The sequence below is a fragment of the Clarias gariepinus genome, chromosome 14, assembly GCF_024256425.1.
Source record: "Clarias gariepinus isolate MV-2021 ecotype Netherlands chromosome 14, CGAR_prim_01v2, whole genome shotgun sequence".
NCBI classification, from domain to species: Eukaryota; Metazoa; Chordata; class Actinopteri; order Siluriformes; family Clariidae; genus Clarias; species Clarias gariepinus.
The window spans coordinates 13,797,119-13,818,487 of NC_071113.1; the positions used below are offsets into that span (position 1 = coordinate 13,797,119).

The window sequence follows — 21,369 nt, forward strand, 5'->3', positions numbered from 1 at the left end:
ATCATCACCTTGGTTGCGTTATCAACCAATAAACCATCTTGTATGTTGCAGGCCATTTTTTCAGTACCTGAGGTTTGAAATATACAGAACAGAAGCATCACATATGATCCTATATGAGAGTATATTTACTTAAAAGTGTGTACCTTTATGTGTCATTATCAGAACCTTTATAAAGGAAAACTACTCTAACATTATACTTGACAAAAAGCACAATGATATTCATAGACACTATTGTGGAATAACAGAGGTCGACCCTGTTGATGGAGCACATTATTAATATAAAATAATGTCTTTATAATAGGCAGTCTTTATAATAGGCAGTTTTAAAAAATTGTCAGTACAAAATGCTAGATATTACATATGAAATCCACTCATGGGAATCCACTTCTAGTTTTTCCTATCCTTAAAAATAAACAAGCTGCATATTAGGTGTGTTGGAGTCAGGGAAACTTGAAACTATTGGAGTCTGGGTCCTTAGTGCTAGAGATCAGAAACAAAAGATTAAAATCCTTCTTGAAAATATATAATTATTTTATAATCCTCTGTTGCAGTTGGTCTTTATCTAGTCCTCAAAACCTTCAAGACAGTTCATGTTTTATTCGTCTTAAGTTTCAAAGACATCTTAACCAAAGGTTTATGTAATGATTACCTGGGGAATGTGCTGACTGGAGGTCCCGAAGACCAAATTAAGAAACAGCACTTATGTTAACATTGACTACTGATCATGTTGGCTTAAATGAGTTCTGTTTTGTAAATAATAATAATAATAAAAATAATATTTTATATTTCTGCTAAACCTATGTGAAACACGCAATATCCTCATCAATACTGATGCACTATGCTTGCAGGGCTGGTAAAATCTCTGCAATGCTATCGACATAATAATCAGGCACCATGCCCAGACGCTTGGGGCATCCGCTTCTTTGGTGCTCCTCTGCTTCTGCCACTGTTGAGACACCAGTGAGGGTCAGCATAGTCTTCAGACCACAGGTCGAACCTAACATGATGTCTGTGTCCAGTCTGTCCCCAACCATAAGACATTTGCTTGGGTCAAGCCCAAACTGACTAGCCATGCATTTGAACATGAAGCTGCTGGGCTTCCCGACCACTTGGGCATTTCGGTGCGCCACTGTCTCCACGGCTCTCAACAGGCAGCCAGTACCTAAAGTAAAACAACAACAGTCCAGACCAATTAATACATCAGTCAACACTGATCAGCCATATTATGACCACCTGCCTAATTTTGAGTAGTAGCAGTATTTCCCAGATACAGTAGATACATTTCCAATATCTTTTTACAATGGTGACTGGAAGGGGGTGGGATATAGGATATATTAGGCAGCAAGTGAACCTTTTTTTTCCTGAAATTAATGTGTTGGAAGCAGAAAAAAAAAGGGCAAACTTTGACAAGCCAAAGTGTAATGGCTAGAGGACTGGGTCAAAGCAACCTCGAAACTGCAGCTCTTGTGGGAGGTTCCTTGTCTGCAGTGGTCAGGACCTACCAAAAGTAATCCAACTTTACCACAGTAAAGTGGTCGACAGGGTCCTACCAAGGTTATTTATTGTTATGACGGTTACCTGTGTGAGCGAATACTAACCGACAAGGGTGTGTTTAAAAGTGTTGCTGCAACACGAGACAGCTGGTGTTAAGTAATGCATTCACTTTCTAGGAGATGGCCAAGTGGCATGGGTGGCTAAGGCGTACTGATGCACATGGGTAGTGAAGACTGGCCCGCATAGTCTGATCCAATGCGTGTGCAAATCAAGATGATTGATTAGTCACATTTAAATCTAGACTTAAAACGCATCTGTTTAGCTGTGCATATATCAAATGAGCACTGTGCAACATCCAAACTGACTGCACTGTATTTTATGTTTCTTTTATTTTAAACTGTTTTATTTTGATTTTAAATCAAATTTTAAGTAGTTTTTAAAAGTGCCACTACAAATTTAAATAATTGTAAAATTCTTAGAGATTTCTTCTTATGATTTTTTTTTCTCTTTTATGTAAAGCACTTTGAATTACCATTGTGTTTTGGTGGCAAAAGGAGGGTGGGGACTACTCAATATTGGGCAGGTTATAGCTGATCAGTGTATTTGTTTAATTATTTTACCAGTGGAAAACTAAGTCTTACCTGGAACTGATTTGCCTCCTTCGAGAGGAAGCCTGGTGTCTGTGTTGGTGCCAACAAACTGACACTCGGCATTTTCCAGATACTTTAATGCTCTGTTCAGCTTCATGTAACTGAAATGCTCGTCAAAACCAACCAACACGGCCTTGACCTCTGGGTCCAGAGGAACACTGGCCCAGTCTTGCTGCCCTCCTGAGACAGGATCGGGTCCAACACCGACCGCTTCGAGGCCTATCGCCTCCAGCTCTTGCCTCATCGCATTGCTTCCGATCAAGTACACTTTGCCCTGGAGGTGGCACACGGTTTTGAGGTACACGGCTGAACAGTAAGCTGTTCCAAACACCTCGTCCTCACTGGCCTCGAAGCCCAGCTTACTCAACTTCTCCGCGTACATTCTGCGCGTCTTCGTGCTGTTATTGGTGACGAAGTACACGCGCTTCCCGGCTTTTTTCAGCGAGTTGATGACTTCAGGGGCGCCCGGTATGGCCTGATCTCCTCGCCAGATCACTCCGTCGCAGTCAAACAGCACACTGTCCACGGAGTCTAGGACCTGCTTAGTCAACTGGCCGGTCAGCCGGGTACATTTAGACACCGCCATTGAGAAATAAGCTGGTGTCACACACTGTTAGCTCGCCGGTTAAACACGCTGCTGCTGAGTCCTTCTCCGCTTCGCTATTTATTGTTACGACGGTTACCTGTGTGAGCGAATACTAACGAACAAGGGTGTGTTTAAAAAAAGTTGCTGCAACACGAGATAGCTTGGTGTTAAGTAATACATTCGCTTTCTAAGAGACTCTGACCTTATTGCATTAACTGCACATACAGCACTTCCGCACCGGCTTAAAGGGACAGTGACTGAAATGATCTAAACGGACTGAGAGTAACAGGATCGGAAATATAGTGTACACCAGACTGAAACTAACATGTACCAGACTCCAGTAACTGTAAACTGGTGTGTGCCCAAATCCAGTAACTATTAACTGGTGTGTTACAGACTCCGTAACTGTAAACTGGTGTGTGGCAGACTCTAGTGGCTGAAACCTGGTGTATACTCCAGTAACAGTAAAGTGGTTTGTGCCAGATTCCAGAAACTGAACTGTAAATTGGTGTTTGACTGACTCCAGTAATGGTAAACTGATGTGTGACAGAATCCAGTAACTGTAAACTGGTGTGTGGCAAAATCCAGTAACTGTAATCTGGTGTGTGGCAAAATCCAGTAACAATAAAGTATGTGCTAGTATCCAGTAAGTGTAAATTGCTGTGCAAAAGACACCAGTAACTGTAAAGTAGTGTGTGCCAGGTTCCAGTAAGTGTAAACTAGTGTGTGGCAGACTCCAGTAACTGTAAAGTAGTGTGTGCCAAGTTCCAGTAAGTGTAAACTGGTGTGTGGCAGACTCCAGTAACTGTAAAGTGGTGTGTGCCAAGTTCCAGTAGCCAAAAACAGTGGTGTGTGGGAGACTCCAGTAATTGAAAGGTACTGTGGCAGATTCCAGTAATTGAAATGTGTGTGCCAGGTTCCAGTAACAGTAAAGTATTGTGTACCAAAATCCAGTAACTGACAAGTAGTGTGTGCCAGCCTCTAGTAACTGTAAAGTGTTGTGTTGCAGACTCCAGTAAATGTAGGTTGCCAGGTTCCAGTAAATAAAGGAGACCATAACAAAAAACAAATACTAAATGTTAAAGTGAAAAACTAGTATAATGTATACCAGACACCTATTAGCACAACAGCCTGGAATCTTGGCCTTGGCCGAGTATATTTTTTTCTATATACCTCGTGTCCGTAACTTTGCATTAGTAGCAGTAATTCATAAAACATTAGCAAAGACTAAGTATCTGACTAGCTTAGCTGAAGGCTGAGCAGATTTTTAACAGGGAATATTGGAGACATACAGCCACTTTTTAACAAACATAAGATTATTATTATTAATAATAATAATAATAATAATAATAATAATAAATACATTTATTCTAAAAATTTCACCTGCCAAAAACAATGTATTTAGCAACAACAAAAAACTAGTAATAAAGCATTAAATTAAAATGAAAACACAAAGTGAAAATCACAGATAAAATAAGTCATATTTTGGGATAAAAATTTGCTTTTTCTTTTCTTTATACTGGGGCTATAGATGTAAAGTTGACAAAAGGTAAACAGAAAGCATTATGCAAACTGCATGTCATTTCTCACACATTGCAGTATGAAACATTTTAAATACCACATGTACAGTTTGTCAGCTTTTTCATGTGAAATAACAGGTCTGAAAACAATTATGTATAAACTCTTTAAAATGTTATCTAAATTACTTGTAACATGACATACTTCTACACAACTCTGATATTCCGCAGAATCATATAAAACTCTATATGCAAGGTGTGTCTGGTTTCAGGAGGCTTGCTGCTAGTGTTTTCACTTGTCAGCAATCACATAAGGAGGTGTGTTTGAGGAAGTACAACATAATGCAAATGTGCAGTAATGTAGTTTGCACAATGTTAAACTGATGGATTTAAAGCAACATGAGCCAACACTGTAGTTCATTATTACATATCGCTTCATTTGAGGTTAGAGAAGAAGGTTGTGTAATTTTTTTTCACCAGAAACTAATTGTCTTTCTTCTGAGTAGGACATGAAGGCCAAATTATTTCTCCAATATTTTTGAGGACTCCTCTGTGATAAAAACCACGCAAAGGGTTGTGGGAAGTATGACACTGACGTCCAGAGACAGGACTGCAGTACTGGCAGCCGTGGCCTTTCCGCTTGAACCATTCATTAGATGTCTGATTCACCAGAGCCAGGTAACAGTGGAACATAGTGTATCCCGCCACGAGGAAAAACACAAATACCACGAATCCAAGCATGAAGACTATCCTGGGGAAGGTTATGAAGAGATGCTGTGGAGACAGGTTTGAATCATTTAGCTTTGGAAATGTCAGCTTTATCTAAGCAAGTGTAATGTCAGGCAATACTTCCTGGACTGTGAAATTAGACCTTATTCCCCCCAGGTGTTACTGAATTAACAATAAGGCTATTATAAAAACAAGCATAAACAAAGACTCAATTTAGCATTACTGCAAAGTGATTACAAACATGAGTATGTGGGGTTGCCCTGTTCAAAGACTGTGAATACATTCTTGTACTTATTATCCATCTTTCTTTCCATAATTTAATTTATATTATTATTTAGGAAAGGATCCATTTTTTAGAGAGCTACCTGAACGACAAACAGTGGTCCAACAGGCTGACGCAGACCCTCTGCATCAATGTAATTTGCGTGCATGATTCCAGATCGTACAACAGTATGAAACAACATGTCTACTGTGAGAAGTGCAATATCACATGCCATGGCACATACACTCAGCAGGTAGAGCATGAAGAATCTAGTGTTCTGAGCACCAATACAGTTATTCACCCATATACAGTGGTGGTCAAATCTCTGGACACATCGGTCACATACACCTAAATATGACAAAAACAAAAAATCTATCAACAATTTTTACAGTTTAGAAATGTCAGTGAAACAGCAAGACTTCAAATCTGCAGGATAGTGCTTAGCTTTGTGTACTTCACTGGATGAATTAATACTCACTACAGTGTTTAGATCTGGCAGGTTTCAGAAACTGACACGTTTGGCAATTGATTCCTTTCTGATACAACTTCTCATCATACTGGTACACCTTCAATTGGACTGCATGGTTTTCCTTTGTCAGTGTACCTAAAAACAAATCAAATTTAGCAGGACTGTCTGAGGTTCCTCATCAACAAGCAATCATTTGACTAGCATATGCTACTTACCTGGATCTTTACTACAGCACAGGTAAAAGATGTATGACTTGATTGCCAGGAAGACATATGGAAGACATGCGTTAAACAATGTGGTGTCCATTTCTAAACAGAACCCGAAGATCTCGTAGGAAAATTCTCCATACACAACAGTCTCAAGAACAATGTGTAAGTAAATGAAGAACCTGTTTCTGTTGCATAAGTGTGGGGGGGGAAAAAGCACACATATTAAATATTATGCAATTAATCAACCAGTGCATTTTAGCGGAACAGACCAACACATGAAGCAAGTTGTATGCAATTTCCCTCAAAGTTGTCAGTGACCTTGCAAAAGACACAATTACACTTAAACAATACTTGTTGTTTATAAAACTAATATAACTTGTGAATAAAATATGGATTTTAAAGTAAAGCCCTATGTATATTAAATATTTTCAGCGTATAAAGACATTATATACAGTACGACGAAAATGAAGTATTAATATGTTTACCGTTAAATGAGGCTAACTACCCACAAAGGGACACTAAACAACAAATTTAGGTGCTCATACACAGTGAGCAAATGAAAAATATTCATTAATATTCTGTTCATACAGATTTAGGTAAAATTGGATTTGGTTAAATTTCTCACCTCTGGTGGAAGAGTCTGTGCATGCTCCTGTAACAAATATTTTGAAAGCATTGTGGAATCCAAGGAGAAACTACCTGGGTAGAAAAAAACGGGTAGTTCAGTCAATGCTCGGTTTCACCACATACACTTTAAAGTGATACACAAACTGCATTATACTAAAACTAAGCTCAATATAATTTAGCCTAACATCTCGTTTATTTGAAACAGATTGCTCATACTTCCTGATTTTGTCTTAAGGAAATTGGCTTCTGACAAGATTTAAATGTTTATGAAAAAAAATCACTCATGACTGTAAGCTAGCTTTGCTTGGTTACTCTGATACAACAAATGAATTACCTATGATACCTATCATTTTAACAGAGTGGAAGTCACCACTTCTCAGAGATCGCTGAACAAGATGCTTTCAAAATTTTTGTTAAAACTCTATATCAGACCCCAGCTCTTGTTCTGATTATGACAGCAATTTTTTTTATGTTTTGTAGTAGGTATTAGTTTTATTTTTATGCATTCTTTGTAAATTTATCATGGTTTTCAGTTTGTCTGGCTGAAATTTTTTGTTATTTTTTCCCCCCTTAAGGGTTCTTGCTATTGTTCTTTTACGTGGTGGTTGGGGGTGTTCTGGGTTGTGGTGTTTGTTTTCATCTTGTATTGTAAAATATATATATTAAAAAAAGAAAGGAAAAGCAGGTATACTTAAAAACACCCAGTAACGTAACGGTCACAATATGAAACTTTACTCTTTGCTTTTTTCATGTTCTTTTTCTTTTCTAATCATCATATATTGTTACAATGCATTTTCGACATATAGTAAGCAGACAATATATTTAGAGATTTGTATAAAGACATGAAGTAACTCTGGATCTAAATTAGCTTACAGAAATAAACTTTGCAACATGCTTTATTTATTTATTTATTTTTAAATTAACAATTTAATATAAGTTTATTATACAGACACGTCTATCTAAGCATATATCAGCTTTTTGTTTTTTCAAATTTTTAATCTTGTGTGTAGTGTATGTGTAATTAACCCAGATAAAGACTTTGACATGTTTTTGTTTCCCTGTAAGCAAAAGTTGGATAAACTTTTTTTTATTATTATTAAAATGCACTTGATGCATAATGGATTGTCTGGGGCAGTTGTCAAAATAAATGAATGAACATAAATCCTTCAGTCACAGATATTTGTAAATTATGTTCTAAATTTGTCTAATTGAAAAATATAATCTAAAAATCTTAAATTTTTCTAAAAAAGAAAAAAATGTCCTACTTCAGTCCTGAGCTTGGGTTGCAGACTGTCTATGCTAAATTGTACATAAATGTGATTGTGTGTGTTAATGATGTCCAGCAATGGCCTGGCCTCACCCCCCATGGTACAGGGATAGACTTTGGATACACTTTGATCCTGACAACCCTGAATATTCAGCAATGGAAGATGTTTGTGTTATTTGAGAGATTTAAGTTAACACAAATTAGAGTTTGAAACTTTTTCTCAGCTCCCTGTCTGTCTGTTGCAGGAGGTTTACCTCAGAGAGCTTGTTGTAGACTCGGCTTAAAGGAGTGTGCTGCTGGCCTGAGTATTTACACACCAGGGCGATGCAGGTGAGCACCACCACCACATAGATCCCGAAAAGAGTCAGGAAGTCCATTTACCTGCTGTACAAACAAAGCACACTGATTTATTCTCAATTGTAAGTCATTTCTAGTAAGTGTAAATTCTACGGTTTATATATATATATATATATATATATATAGTATGTATTTGTGTCCGTTCTAGGTTCATTGTACATTATTTCAGTTCACGTAACCAGCAAGCTACACAACTACACAAGTTACAGCTTGATACATAGCAACTGTGTAACGATTTCATTTTATCTCGCCATACGCAAACGCACTTTTACTAAAGGGAAAAAAAATACTGAAACCTTTACCTTTGTTCATTTACAAAACATTCTTCCACACTTCCAGTTTATTTCCTCATCTCTTTTCATTCGCCACAGGTAACAGCAGCGTGAAGCGAGTAAAAACAACAGCGTGATTTCAGTTAACGTCAATGTAAAAGTCCCCAGTAAGGCCGAACCTCATTTAGTAGTAACGCATTTATTTACTCATTTGATCGCCTAATTAATAAAGTAATTAAAAGTACTTTCATTTGTACTGTTTAACTTCTCTCCAACTTTTTGATTTGTTTGGTTATAAAAGAGATTAAAAAGTGTCCCTATAGATTGCCGATTTAGAGTTTTCGAACAGGTATGTTTGTTCTCTTCAGTACATTTTATTGTCCTCTGTGGCATGCACATGTTTAATTTATTTCATTTTGGCCATTAGGACTATAGGTTGAAGTGGGTGCTGTGAACTAATGCATGGACACTGCTGCTTTTGTTTCACTGCTGCTTTTGTGGTACATATGCTTTTGCTTCACCAGTGTTTTGTATTGCATATGTCTTGCTTTACTGACACTGGAGTTGTTTTCTCCCTTCCCTCTCTCTCTCTCCTATTTTTCTGGTTGTGTGTTTTTATCTAAATTATTATATCTTCTAATCTTGTAGAGCTGTGAGCTAAAGGTGGTGGCAGTGTGACATGCTGGGGGTGGTTTTCCTTCTTCGTGTTATTTTTCGCATTGTAAGCAAGCATCACTGTTATAAAACCTGATGCAGGCACCTAATGAAAGCAAATGGTGGGAGTGTATAATGGGAATCGTTGGTATAATGTGGGATATTATCTTGCGTGCAAACTAAAGCTGTCAATCGCTTAAAAATTTAATTTGATTAATCACAATTTTAAAATACTTTAAGACTTTTAAGTACTAGATTTACTTGTATTATAAAACGTGCAGTGTTGGAATAAAGAAATACATGACATGATTGTGCACTTTTATAATATCTCAAACATTAACATTTAACAAATGTTAAATAAAAACCTCCCCACCGACAGCAGAGTCCAAACCTGGATCCTCAGATTTGAAAATCAAAAACCTAGAGCCTTAACCACCTGAACCACCATTCCCATATCCTATAATCACTTTATTCTGGTAAAAATATTTCCCCCTGAAGAAGCTCGAGAACACAACTTTGGTTTTATCCAAACTTTCACCCAAAGGTTTTTTATAATCAAACTTGACATTCGGCACAACCGATGATGTTTCCTCAGTCCTCTTATTATATGCATTAACTGTATAATAAAAAATAGTAACACATTAAAATTTCTAGATTAATCACATGGATTAATAATGACAGACTTTGTGCAAACCCCTTCCATTTGTCTGGTGGTAATTGAAAAAATGTCCATGTTAGGATGAAGTGTTGTGAAGGTTATTTGGTCTGGAAACTTGAGATACTTGTCCAGAGCTATACTTATCTGTCAATCAGCAGCTGATACATAGAGACCTGTTGTTATTCTTGGCTGTGAGAAAGGCTTCTTAGACAAAAGCAATTTTTTTATAATTATGAAACTTAAAAAAACAATTTAAATATTCAATACAGTCTCTATTTTTTATATATAATGTTTCCCCCATAGTTACCATCATTAGGTCTTCAAATTAATGACTGAAAAACTGACATTTAAATAAATTAATGAATGAATGAATTATTGATTGATTAATTGATTACTTAATTGCCTCTGAGGATACCTTAATATATAACATTTTGGTATAAATACAAAAACATAGTATACATAAAATTCCTTAAGAATTGTACATTAAAAATGTCTGTCTTTACTTGCTCAATGGGGCAGGGGTAGCTTGGTGGTTAAAGTGTTGGCATGCTGATCAGGATGTCCCCAGTTTGAGCCCCAGCTGTGTGGTCACTGTTGGACCCTTAAGCATGGTCCATCACCCATAACTGCCAAACAACGGATATATTTCTAAAGTGGGAAGAATCCGTCGCCTGATGTGCCAGGTGAAACATAGACGGTCCCCCCCACCCGCCCACTCAATGTTTACTAAAGTACATATTGCAGATTTTTCTCTAATATTGTCTAATCTAAATGCTGCAGTGTTTATAATTGCCCTATTTTTTACTGTATTAGAACAGTTCTAGATGGATGTCTATAAGTCTCGGGTTGCTGTGGTTGAAACCTGGCTGGAGCTGCAAACAACTTCTCAGGTTACAGCGCAACACAGGTGATGGCTTCAGGACCTGGTAGTGAAGGAAAAAAAACTCTCAAGGTCTCAATGTCCAGCAACGAATACAACAATTATAAAAAAGGTATGTAAGCATCTCTATGATGTATTTTAGGCTATAAACTAGGGGTGTTTTGGGGTTTGTGGTTCTCTCAGAGTTGTTGCTGTACTGTTTATTTGTTGAAATTGGACAGAGTTTATTTTCTGTGTGCACATGTTTTGGAAGTAAAGCAGATTTTCACTTATAGTACTTAATTTACTCTCTTAAGGGGAAAAGGGGTTTATATTTTATTATAATTTCTTTTAAATTGAATGCATTCTTTAAAAGATGAATTAGAGGGGTGATTTTTCACCACTAAAGCATCTACTTAACCAGGTATTAAGTGGTAAGTTAAATCATTGTTTTTGTTCAGGGTAATCACCAAACTGTACTGCATCCTGTCTCTTAAGGAACACAGCTAATGACTATTTTAAGTTAGTACAACCAAAAGTGTTTTAATTGAGTGCACAGTCAAAGAACTGCACTTTCTTTGAAATCCCAAACCGTTTCTCTGCCTCATGGTCCAAAGCCTTTGAGCTGGTAAGATGAGACATTGATTGAGGAAGAGTGTGTATTTGGCACTGGTGCTAAATAATTCACAAACCCAGAGTCACTTGTCTTTGTACCTGGCAGTTACTTGTTTAATTAGATTAAATCAAAATGTGATTGTTACATCTGTTATGCTAGAGCTATTATTTTTGCATTTTGAGGATTGACTGAGTATTGCCTTAATGTTCTACTTGGGGAATAAGTACAGTATATGGTCACTGAATCCATATTTGTCATTGAGCCCATAGTTGAGCTTTCTGGGCAAATCAATCTCCCTTTCACAAGTCTTTTCCCAGGATGCACTGTCCAAGTGTGAGTTTCTATCATATGGTCAGGGGATCTTAACATGTATCGTTTAATCTGTGTAATCCAGAGCAAGGGATTTAATTGCACTGGCGTGACTGCGATCCTCTCACAGACGTTCTAATTAGCCTCAACCGTTCTGCTACATCCCCATGCTGATACTGGGCCACTTTCCATCCCTTGGAGAGGGAGCTAGCTGTCAGAGTATGGGAGGAAGATATTTATAGCAAAATGGGGCCTCACTTTACCCTTTTTGGAGAGAGAATTATTAAGGATCTGTGCTACACTGTCCCAGTTTCACAGTGTTAGCTCTGCAGGCAAGACTAGACAGACTTGCCAGAGATGCAGAGTCAATGTGACGAAGAAAAGGATTTCGGCACTGTGTGCCCCTCACCTTTTTATGTGTCAGTACTCGGCATTGTTGACTTTGATGATGGAGGGCATTGGGAAGGTTCTGCTCCTTGCCTGGTAATGCTCGATTACAGGATCTGAGGAATGCGTGTAGGAGTCACTTAGGTGGGAGAAGTGTACCGGATGTTTTTTTTTTTCTTTTTCTTTTCTAATTGTTATAACTACACTTGTTTGGGCAAAATGAGGAGATTCCTGCAAAATAAGAAAGGGAGGTCATCCTTACGCCAAAACCAGAAGTCTGGAACACGTTACCCACCTAAAGATTTCTGTAAGTTTATATTAGATTTTAAACTGCTTCTAAGGATACAGAAGAATGTGATTTTCTCATAAACTGAGCATAGATGCTAACAGGAGTGAAACATGTTGCTTTACAAATCTGAACATATATTATCATAGATTTATGTTTAAGCCTATATTGGTTTGTTAAACCAGTAAATTGCTAGATTTTGTTCAACATATGTGGATGTCACATATTTTTATACTGATTTTCTTTTATCCTCTGTTACATCCATCTTAAAGTAAACATTATGCTGTGAAGGGATTGGGAAATTTTATGGCATGCAGCTGAGCGAAAAATGGCTGTGTAATGGTCTGTCTTTTAGGCATGGGTGTTCTCAATGAGGTCAATGACAGCAGAAGGTTTGAGGAGTCAGCTGAGACTTCTCAGCTGTGAGCCTGCAACATAATCTCATACTTTGAAAGTTCTTCTACTTTGCATTAATACTGGGTATTATCATTTACTAAGCAATCTGAGCTGCTTGCATGGCTACTTGTCCAATTGCCAATTATCCTAAACGATTGCTTAGTAATTTGAGACCAGGATTGTGGTTTGGTAAAATGTTTGGCACAGATCCAGTCATGGCATCATTACTCAAGTGAACATGTGCTTTTCCTTCTCTCTTACAGTTCTTAGTATGCCAACATCTAACCAGGGCTGGCCAGAGGAGTTTGGCTTCCAGCTGGGGGGCACTGGGCCCAGCTATATCCTTACAGTAGAGGAGGGTAGCAGTGCTCACCTCTCTGGCCTCCAGGCTGGAGACCAGGTGCTGGAGATTGAAGGCCAAGATGTTTCCAATCTGGGAGCTCATGCTGTCATTGCCCTGGCACAGGCACAAAAAAACATCCCCCCCAGCATTGGCGTGGTCTCCAGAATACACCAGGTTTGCGAAATATCTTTCTTTAATATCTTCCTCATTAACTTCGTATTAATTCCCTTTTTTCGAATGTGCCTCATCATTACTGAGTTTTCCTGCCAAGTTCTTAAAGTCTTTACTAGACTGGTGTGCATTGGATGACCTCTATTTTGTTCTATTTTCTTTCTTTAAATAATCATGCACAGCAAGTCCTGATTATTGCATATTCTTCACCTTGCCTTTAGAGACCTAAAATATACATTACAATGTTTTTACATAAATAGCCACAATGCCTGACATTTAATTATTTATTTCGTATATTTACTTCTTACTTCTTTTCTTAGAAAAAAAATACTTATGTCAGTGACAGTTGTCAATTTTGCAGTTTCTCTTGGGCTCTGCAGATGGATATTATCCCAGGCCCTGATGGCCGTTTTGGCTTTACTATCGTGGGAGACTGCCCGCTGCTGGTGGAGGACTGCTCTCCCTGCTCCCCTGCTGGGCGCAGTGGTCTAAGGGCTGGAGATTACGTCATGGAAGTTAATGGAATCCCTGTGAAGCATCACGAGATGGCTGCTACCTTAATAAAGGCATCACAGGGTCGCACGCTGCGCCTTGGAGTGCTTTGCATGGGCAGCCGGCAGAAGCGTAGCAGCTCCATAGACGAGTGGCAGAGAAGCAACGAAAGCACAAGACTGGACCGCAAACATAAAGCCTTAGAATTCAATAAAAGGGTGAGTAGTTTTGTCTCTTTAACAGTAAACACAAACGTCACACATGAGTAAGGTGTTGTTTTTCTGTACATGTTTATCACGATTCAAGGTCATGACATTCATTGGCATGTTTTTGTGGAATTCTGTATCAGGTTGAGGAGGTGCTGGGGAAATCACCTGAGGTAAAAGAGAAGCTGTTTGCTGTACTAAAGCAGTTTGCTGCTGAGAGGAAGGTGGAGTGGCTGGCATCTGTTCTTCCTGACATCCTGACCACTGAGGAGCAGCAACAACTCATTTCTAATGTCAGGTATGCTTAAGACCTCTCGACAGTTTTCACTGTGTTCTAGTTTTTAACCTCTATTTTAGTGCTCCTCTGACCTACACCACTTTAAGTGTGTCCGCACTGTAAGGTGGCCACTAGAGGGCATCAGTGTTTCTTTTTTTTTCACCTACAGACTGTAAGATTCAAACTAATAATCACTTAAACAGGATGTAAGAAGAATTTTCTAATTTTGTTAGTATTAAAGTATAGAATTTGGTAGTAACTTGCAAGGGGACCTGAAGTGTCTGTGTTAAGTCTTGGAGTAAGATTAGTGAGTCTTAGTCAGTCTGGGTGAATAAAGCTCTTGATCAGCTGGATTTCATCTGTTGCTGTTGTTGCTCCACTTATTTTAATCCACTTATTTTGCTGTATTTAACGTGAGCATGTCCATATCTAAAATTCCTTTTATAGCAGTTCACTAGTTTTAAGGCATGATATTGCATGTGCAGCAGATCTGTTGCAGACACAGCTCCGTATCCCAACACAATCTGTCTGCTTGGCAAGCACAGAAAAATTAACTGGTTTTTAGAACCATGTTTGATTTTAGCTGTAAACAGTAAAGCAAAACCTTTTAAGGAAGTTGATCACCTGGTACAAAAATCTCACAAAACATCTGTTACTAGATACGTACTACAGTGTTTTTATCATTTCTTGGTTTAATAATGGGGTGTTACTGAGACAGAAAGATGCTAAAGCTATTACTCTATTTTTCTATGTAATAACAGCTTAAGACTGGAGTAACATTTAACATTTTATGCAAGTTAGTTTAACTTTAGAGGGAAGGGCAGTTCATTTGGACATCATCATCTGCGCAGCAGGTCTGGGGGTCCTAGTGCTGTAGTGATGTACAAGGGCTGTATTCAAAAAATGTCTAATGAGAATTGTGACGGATTGCAAATGTTTTACATGACTATTGGCTGATACATAATATAATGAATGTAAATGTGAATGTACTACTGTATTTGTACATCAGTCAGAAAACCAGTGTTTGCATTTGTGCTGAACAATAATCTGCCGGACATCTGAGCCGCAGCTGCATGGAGTGTATGTATAAGTAATGTTTCTCATAGGTCAATTCAAGTAGTCATAGAGTTATACTTGCAACTGATTTTTTGTGACATTAAGAGTGTTTTTGATTTCCATTTCTAACCTACTGAACACTATCTGGGTCAGTGTTTTAACACCATGAGTATAACACAGTTTGTGATGGCCTACTGGGATGCTACCCAGCATTTATTGCTAATAATACTAATGTTCACTGTTTGACTTGGTTGTCATGGTGGCAAGGCATAGAGACAGTGTTTCCATACAAGGGGAATATTAAAATATGTTAATCTGCGAGCCTGCAGACATTTTACATTTCTCTCTTTTCTTCTCTTTATTCAGCATTATGCTTTTGCAGCTCACTGCCAAGTGGGTGTATTCTTTTGACATGTCCTTGCTAATTTCTGAAAGTACAAAGACTATTCAAGTGCCTTTGCTCTGTTCCAACTGTGCCTTGCCTTGTTTTATTAATATAGGGTGAGTCAACTCCGGTTATATTAATACTTCTCTTAGCTGCACTGTCCTATCAGCGCTTTCTGTTCAAGGCTACTGTCTCCCCAGTCAGTGCTGTGCAGGTGTGAACTTGTTGCATCAGTTCATTTGTAACTGCAGACTGAGAAAGAATTGTTGCCCCACTTGCAATTTGCATGAAAGAAGAGCAGCATGCAGTGATTTGAATATCTGCAAACAAAATTTGGACCAATACTCTAAGGAAGGTGAAAGTTTCTTACAGAGAATCATTACTGATGAAGAGACACAGATACATTACTACAAGCCTGAGAATAAATAGCAAAGTGTGGAACAGAAGCATCTTCAAACACTGTCCAAGTAAAAGTTCAAAAGTCAACTATGGAAAATTGATGCTTACAGTTTTCTGGGATTCCTAAGGGCCAGTATTGAAACATTATCAGGAAAAAACATTCAACTATCAACAGTGCTTGTTACAGTGAGATGCTTATTAAAGAGCTGAAGCCTAAACTTCAATTTAAATGCAGAGAACTACTGCCAAGGGCGTTGTGATCTTGCATGACGATGCACTGCCACACACTTCTGCCAACACTGTCAACACTCAGCAAAACTTCATTTTGAGGTGGTAAAGCATCCTCCCTATAGTCCTGATCCTGCTTCATCTGACTTTCACCTGTTTGGTTCCCTGAAAGTAGCCCTATGACGATGAAGATTCACTTTTGATGAAAAAGTGAAGACAGTGGTGTATCCGTGGCTCGCAGCTCAGCCTAAAAACATTTAAATCCAAAAGCTTGTTGACAGATGGACCAAGTGTTTAGAAGAGGAGGACAAAGAGATTATGTCAAAAATTGTAAAATAAAATTATAGTAACATTTTTAATTATTATATTTAATATGAATGGAATTCTGACTAATGCATTTTAGTAATCAGCATGGAATTAGGTAATAGGCATTATGTAATTAAGTAAAGGGCAAGGGAAGTTTATTTGTATAGCACATTTTATACACAATGGTAATTTAAAGGGCTTTAAGTAATATGTAATAAGTAATAGGTATTTTTGGTACAGTTTGAACTGACAGATTTTTTTTCCATTTTTATATATAGCAGCATAAAAACTTTATTGTTTTCTTTTTAACATGTAAATCTTATTTTTAAAGTGGAATGAGCAACATGCTTGCATTATTTACTGCTGGAGTTGTGTACTGAAGTAATCCGATTATTATTATTCTTAGTAAAGCTATACATTATTTATATATACTGTACATACATATACAGTGGGACAAAAAAGTATTTAGTCAGCCACCAATTGTGCAAGTTCTCCCACTAAAAAAGATGAGAGAGGCCTGTAATTTTCATCATAGGTATACCTCAACCATACAAAATAAGAAAAAAAACAGAAAATCACATTGAAGGATTTTTAAAGAATTTATTTGCAAATTATGGTGTAAAATAAGTATTTGTTTACCTACAAACAAGCAAGATTTCTGGCTCCCACAAACCTGTAACCTCTTTAAATTAGCATGTCTGCAAGTATGCAGACATGCTTGACCAAATACTTATTTTCCACCATAATTTGCAAATAAACTCTTTAAAAATCCTACAATGTAATTTTCTGGATTTTTTTTTCTTATTTTGTCTCTCACAGTTGAGGTATACATATGATAAAAATTACAGGCCTCTCTCATCTTTTAAAGTGGGAGAACTTGAACAATAAGTGGCTGACTAAATACTTTTTTGTCCCACTGTATATCCTGAAAAAACAATTGCTTTCTTCTGCTCTGACTATGTTCACCAACCCTGCCGATTGCTTTTTCAACAAGACAATGCCCAATGCCAAACAGCCAGGTCAATTAAGACTGTGGATGTAGGACTGCCAGATCAAGACCCTGTCATGGCCAGCGCAATCTCCAGAGCTGAACCCCATTGGAAACTTCTGGAATTTAATGAGAATGAAGATGGATAGCCAAAAAAACCTGAGCTGCTTGGATTGTTGTACCAAGAATGGCATAAAATTACCCTAAAGCAATGTGAATGACTGGTGGAGAGCATGCCAGGACACCAAACTGTGACTGCAAATTCCACCAATACTGATTTCTGAAACGTTAGTGCCATAACTATGTTTCATTTTCTAACAAAAGCATTATTTTTACTTAAAATTTGGAATAAATGTTGTCAGAAGTTTATAAAATAAAACAAAACTGTTCAGTTTAAGAAAACAAGTCAAGTGGTCATTTATTGTCATTTTAACCATATACAGTTTAATACACAGTGAAACGAAACAGCATCCCTACTGGACCAAGGTGCTACACACAAACAACATAAATATAAATGTATGGCATAAATTAACAAAACTAACTAGTTAACCAAGACACCTGATCAGATGACTAGCAGATTCAAAACAGGTTAACACTATACATTTACAAAAAAACTAAGTATTATATAAAAAGACATAAAAGTGCATATGACACAAGAGCGGCAACATGACACAATTCAATACTTTGGTAATGAGGTTATGTGTTGAGGTAGTGAGATGAGAACAGTAAATATTTCTTGTACTAAGCAGCAAAGACATAAAAACATGTGGTACAGTGGAACCATTGGATCGCTAGTAACCCGGTTTATGAGTGTTCTGCAAGATGAGCTAAAATTTTTAAATACATTTTAAATTAATAAAAGTTTGAGTGTTGATATACGAGTACCAAGTATCCTCATGTATCGTGTGGCACGCATGCATATGCATGCACGTAAAGCATCTTTTATTTTGTGTCACACACATACACACACACACGCACACACACACACAGTGAGGGTAAGTCTCTATTCGGTAAACTGTGTGTGTGACACAAAATAAAAGATGCTTTACGTGCACACACATAGTCACAGTATTATAGCCGCCATCCCCCCTTCCTCAACTTCTCTTTCTGGTCTTAATCACTACTACCACGATTTTTTAGGTAAAGTGCAATTTAATTTGATTTATTTTTACTTTATATTTTTTAACTATTTTTATATGAATATTTTTGGGTTGTGGAACAAATCATCAAAGTTTCCATTTTTTCTTATGTGGAAATTCTTTGATATACGAGTGTTTTGATATACAAGCACACTTCCACGACAAATTATGCTCACAATCCAAGGTTCCACTGTAACAGGTAATAAATATTGTGCAAAAAGCTATTTTAGGTTGGTATGTGAGATTGCTGGATGGTTGTTGATCAGTTTGTTTGCAGATATCTGTAAAGCCCCATTGTTTTAAGGTGATTGAGTTTATCTGAGTGAATGTGTATGTGTGTCAGTTTCTTTTTGTTGAAGAGACAGATGGCTTGTGGAAGGAAGTTACACAGTCTGGATGTGAGGGCCCGAATACTTTGGTACCTTTTTCCAGATGGCAGGAGGGTGAAGAATAAGTGTTATGGGTGTGTCTGATCTGCCATAATGCTGTTGGCTTTGCGGATACAGTGTGTGTTGTAGAATTTTCCCACAGAGGGAAGAAAGACCCCAATGGTCTTCTTGGCTGTCCTAATTATCTACTCCGCTGTAGAGTCTTGCAGTGCGATAAGGTACAATTCCCAAACTAGACAGTAATGCAGCTGCTTAGGATGTTCTTGATAGTCCCTCCATACAAGATGGTAAAAATCTGTGATGAAAGAAAGCTAGGCCTTCCTCAACCTTTTCAGGAAGAAGAGACGTTGCTGGGCTTTCTTGTGCAAAGAGCTGGTGCTGAGGGACCAGGTAGGATTCTCATCCAGATGGACACCCAGAAATTTGGTGCTGTTGACGATCTCCACAGAGAAGCACTTGATGGTCTGCGGAGAGAGGTCGCTCCGTGTCCTCCTGAAGTCAACAACCGTTTTGTTTTTTTGTTTTTTTAAATCAATGTTCAGAGACAGTTTATTGTCTTCACTAACCTATCTGTATGCTAACTCGTCGTTCTTGGTAATGCTGTCCCTTATTTGCACTGATTGCTGACTGAGGCCTTCTGGTTAGGGAGTCTAGGATCCAGTTGCAGAGGGAGGTGTTCAGGCCCAACAGGCTCAGCTTTCCGATCAGGTATTTTTGGGGTAAGGGTATTGAATGCTAAGCTGAAATCTATAAACAGGTGTCCTTGTTGTAAACACAAATGTATTAAAAGTAAAAGCAGAAACACTGATCATTTTGTAATGGGCTTTTGTTTTTTATTCGGAGCTGTATATATAAAATACACTTATGCAGTCTCCACCATTTGATTATGAAAAAAAAAAAGTGGATTTGAGCACTCGCTCTCTTTTTTTTTTGGCTTTTTAAATAAAAAATATAAGGTATCTATGGTGAAATGTAAGACTCAAATCTGCTTCTGTTGACAATAATGACATTTGCAAAAATGTTCTTCATACATATTACATTTACAAAAGCAAATATATGATAAATGTAACAAATGTAATTTTTCCCCCCAATTTAATATTATTTTTTTCAGCTTCTATGTTTCCAGAAATATAACATTACATTATCATATGTACTGATTGTGCTGGTATCCTTATCTATTTAATAATCTCCATTTAGGTAGACTTCCCTCTCCTCAATAGACATCTCTTATCTAAGCTACTTCACTCAGCTCTGCATAGATAATGTGCACCTGGAGGCATCTGTGGATTGTCAGTGCAGCCTTCATCACATAATAGCATATTTAAATTTTCCCCCTGAAGTCTTTTAAGCATAGGTGATTGTAATTTTTAACTTAAAATGCATCGTTTTAAATGGAGCTGTTGTTGTTTTGTGATAAATGTATTTGCTTATTGTCCCTGGATGTGGACACCAAAAGGGACACCAGTCATGTATTCGGTGTTCAAGTCGAACTAGGACTTTTGATTGTGCAGAATAACTGAACACATTTCTCTATAGAATTTCCTACACTAATGAAGCAGGCAGTCCATCAATGGCCCTTGGATACCATAAGTACCAAGTATCCAAGGGCCATTGATGGACTGCCTGCTTCATGTTTAATACCATGGCCTCCCAGGAACTCCTTCAATGGCCCAAACATGTGGACATGGCATGGGTGAGGTCAGGACTGTACAGGGCATGTGGCAATAACTCACAGCCGAGTTCCTGTAATATGCAAGTGGTGTTGGTGAATGATGTTGTACAGTTCCCACAGACAGATCTGTCTCTTCTGCAAGTTATCCATCAGTTTTAAAGGGTCAGGCGTTCCACATGCTCAATATTTACGGGAACAAATGCAGTGGGCCCCAAGCTACCTCAGCTGGGATTGTCATTCTTAGACACCAAGAGTCTTATCACTGTACTCTGCTTAAAGTCTACTGTTAATATGCCTTCATTCACGAGAAATTTAATCAAGTCCTGGTTATACCTGCCAACGTAAACTTATATTTTGCGGTTAATTTATATATATTTTTCTATTGTCATTAGAGCAAACAAAGGGACATACCAAATAGGAAGAAACACTGCAATTCATGTAACTGTTTCAAAGACTGAATTTTTTTACAAAAGTTGTTGTCAGTAATACGCTTTGTAATGAATGACAGACTATTAAAGTAGACAAAAAAAAATAATAAAACAGAAGCAGTGGTCTCAGACTTTTGGACCCTACATTATGATACAATATGTCTGTATAGAGTACAGATACAGTACATCAGAATACTAAAATATTTGTGCATTATAAAAATAATTTTATAAAAGTGTGAGAGAAATAGAGTGCATGTGTATGTGCATGTGCATCTGTGTTTGTCTG

The 21,369-nt window shown here is 37.6% G+C and overlaps 3 protein-coding genes across 7 annotated transcripts in view; 1 reads left to right on the top strand and 2 right to left on the bottom strand.

Moving 5' to 3' along the window:
* Window positions 1-501: 501 nt before the first annotated feature.
* pgp (phosphoglycolate phosphatase) lies at window positions 502-3,341 on the bottom strand. The gene is made up of 2 exons (XM_053510882.1): window positions 2,136-3,341; window positions 502-1,162 (listed from the first exon to the last, which is right to left on the bottom strand). Exons 1-2 carry the CDS (start codon window positions 2,728-2,730, stop codon window positions 837-839), a joined length of 921 nt encoding a protein of 306 aa, XP_053366857.1. The 5' UTR covers window positions 2,731-3,341; the 3' UTR covers window positions 502-836.
* Window positions 3,342-4,092: 751 nt separating this feature from the next.
* zdhhc4 (zinc finger DHHC-type palmitoyltransferase 4) lies at window positions 4,093-8,546 on the bottom strand. Of its 2 annotated transcripts, XM_053511794.1 has the most exons (7): window positions 8,470-8,546; window positions 8,065-8,194; window positions 6,542-6,615; window positions 5,923-6,101; window positions 5,717-5,842; window positions 5,342-5,586; window positions 4,094-5,021 (listed from the first exon to the last, which is right to left on the bottom strand). In XM_053511794.1, the coding sequence occupies exons 2-7, from the start codon at window positions 8,185-8,187 to the stop codon at window positions 4,731-4,733; spliced, it is 1,038 nt and encodes a 345-aa protein (XP_053367769.1). In that variant the 5' UTR covers window positions 8,188-8,194; window positions 8,470-8,546; the 3' UTR covers window positions 4,094-4,730. The 2 variants fall into 2 exon arrangements, with proteins under 2 accessions (XP_053367770.1, XP_053367769.1); XM_053511795.1 differs by lacking the exon at window positions 8,470-8,546 and having other exon boundaries at window positions 4,093-5,021; window positions 6,542-6,611; window positions 8,065-8,146.
* Window positions 8,547-8,690: 144 nt separating this feature from the next.
* Window positions 8,691-21,369, top strand: part of grid2ipb (glutamate receptor, ionotropic, delta 2 (Grid2) interacting protein, b) — a 28,439-nt gene continuing 15,760 nt past the window's right edge. For 2 of the 4 annotated variants that reach the window (XM_053511706.1, XM_053511707.1), the window contains exons 1-4: window positions 11,994-12,229; window positions 12,868-13,121; window positions 13,499-13,828; window positions 13,960-14,114. In XM_053511706.1, the coding sequence (XP_053367681.1) occupies window positions 12,085-12,229; window positions 12,868-13,121; window positions 13,499-13,828; window positions 13,960-14,114 (884 nt within the window). In that variant the 5' untranslated portion in view covers window positions 11,994-12,084. Of the gene's footprint in view, window positions 8,789-10,564; window positions 10,744-11,979; window positions 12,230-12,867; window positions 13,122-13,498; window positions 13,829-13,959; window positions 14,115-21,369 lie in introns of those variants that run through there. The other 2 variants (XM_053511708.1, XR_008365627.1) reach the window with 2 other exon arrangements.

Bases quoted from the DNA above. Each gene is read 5' to 3' on its own strand.
- pgp (XM_053510882.1), bottom strand. From the start codon at position 2,730: ATGGCGGTGTCTAAATGTACCCGGCTGACCGGCCAGTTGACTAAGCAG. The intron at 1,163-2,135 runs GTAAGACTTAGT...GTTTTACTTTAG, and splicing joins AGGAGGCAAATCAGTTCCAG to GTACTGGCTGCCTGTTGAGA.
- zdhhc4 (XM_053511794.1), bottom strand. From the start codon at position 8,187: ATGGACTTCCTGACTCTTTTCGGGATCTATGTGGTGGTGGTGCTCACC. The intron at 6,102-6,541 runs GTGAGAAATTTA...CTTATGCAACAG, and splicing joins CACAGACTCTTCCACCAGAG to AAACAGGTTCTTCATTTACT. The intron at 5,022-5,341 runs GTAGCTCTCTAA...CTGTCTCCACAG, and splicing joins GACCACTGTTTGTCGTTCAG to CATCTCTTCATAACCTTCCC.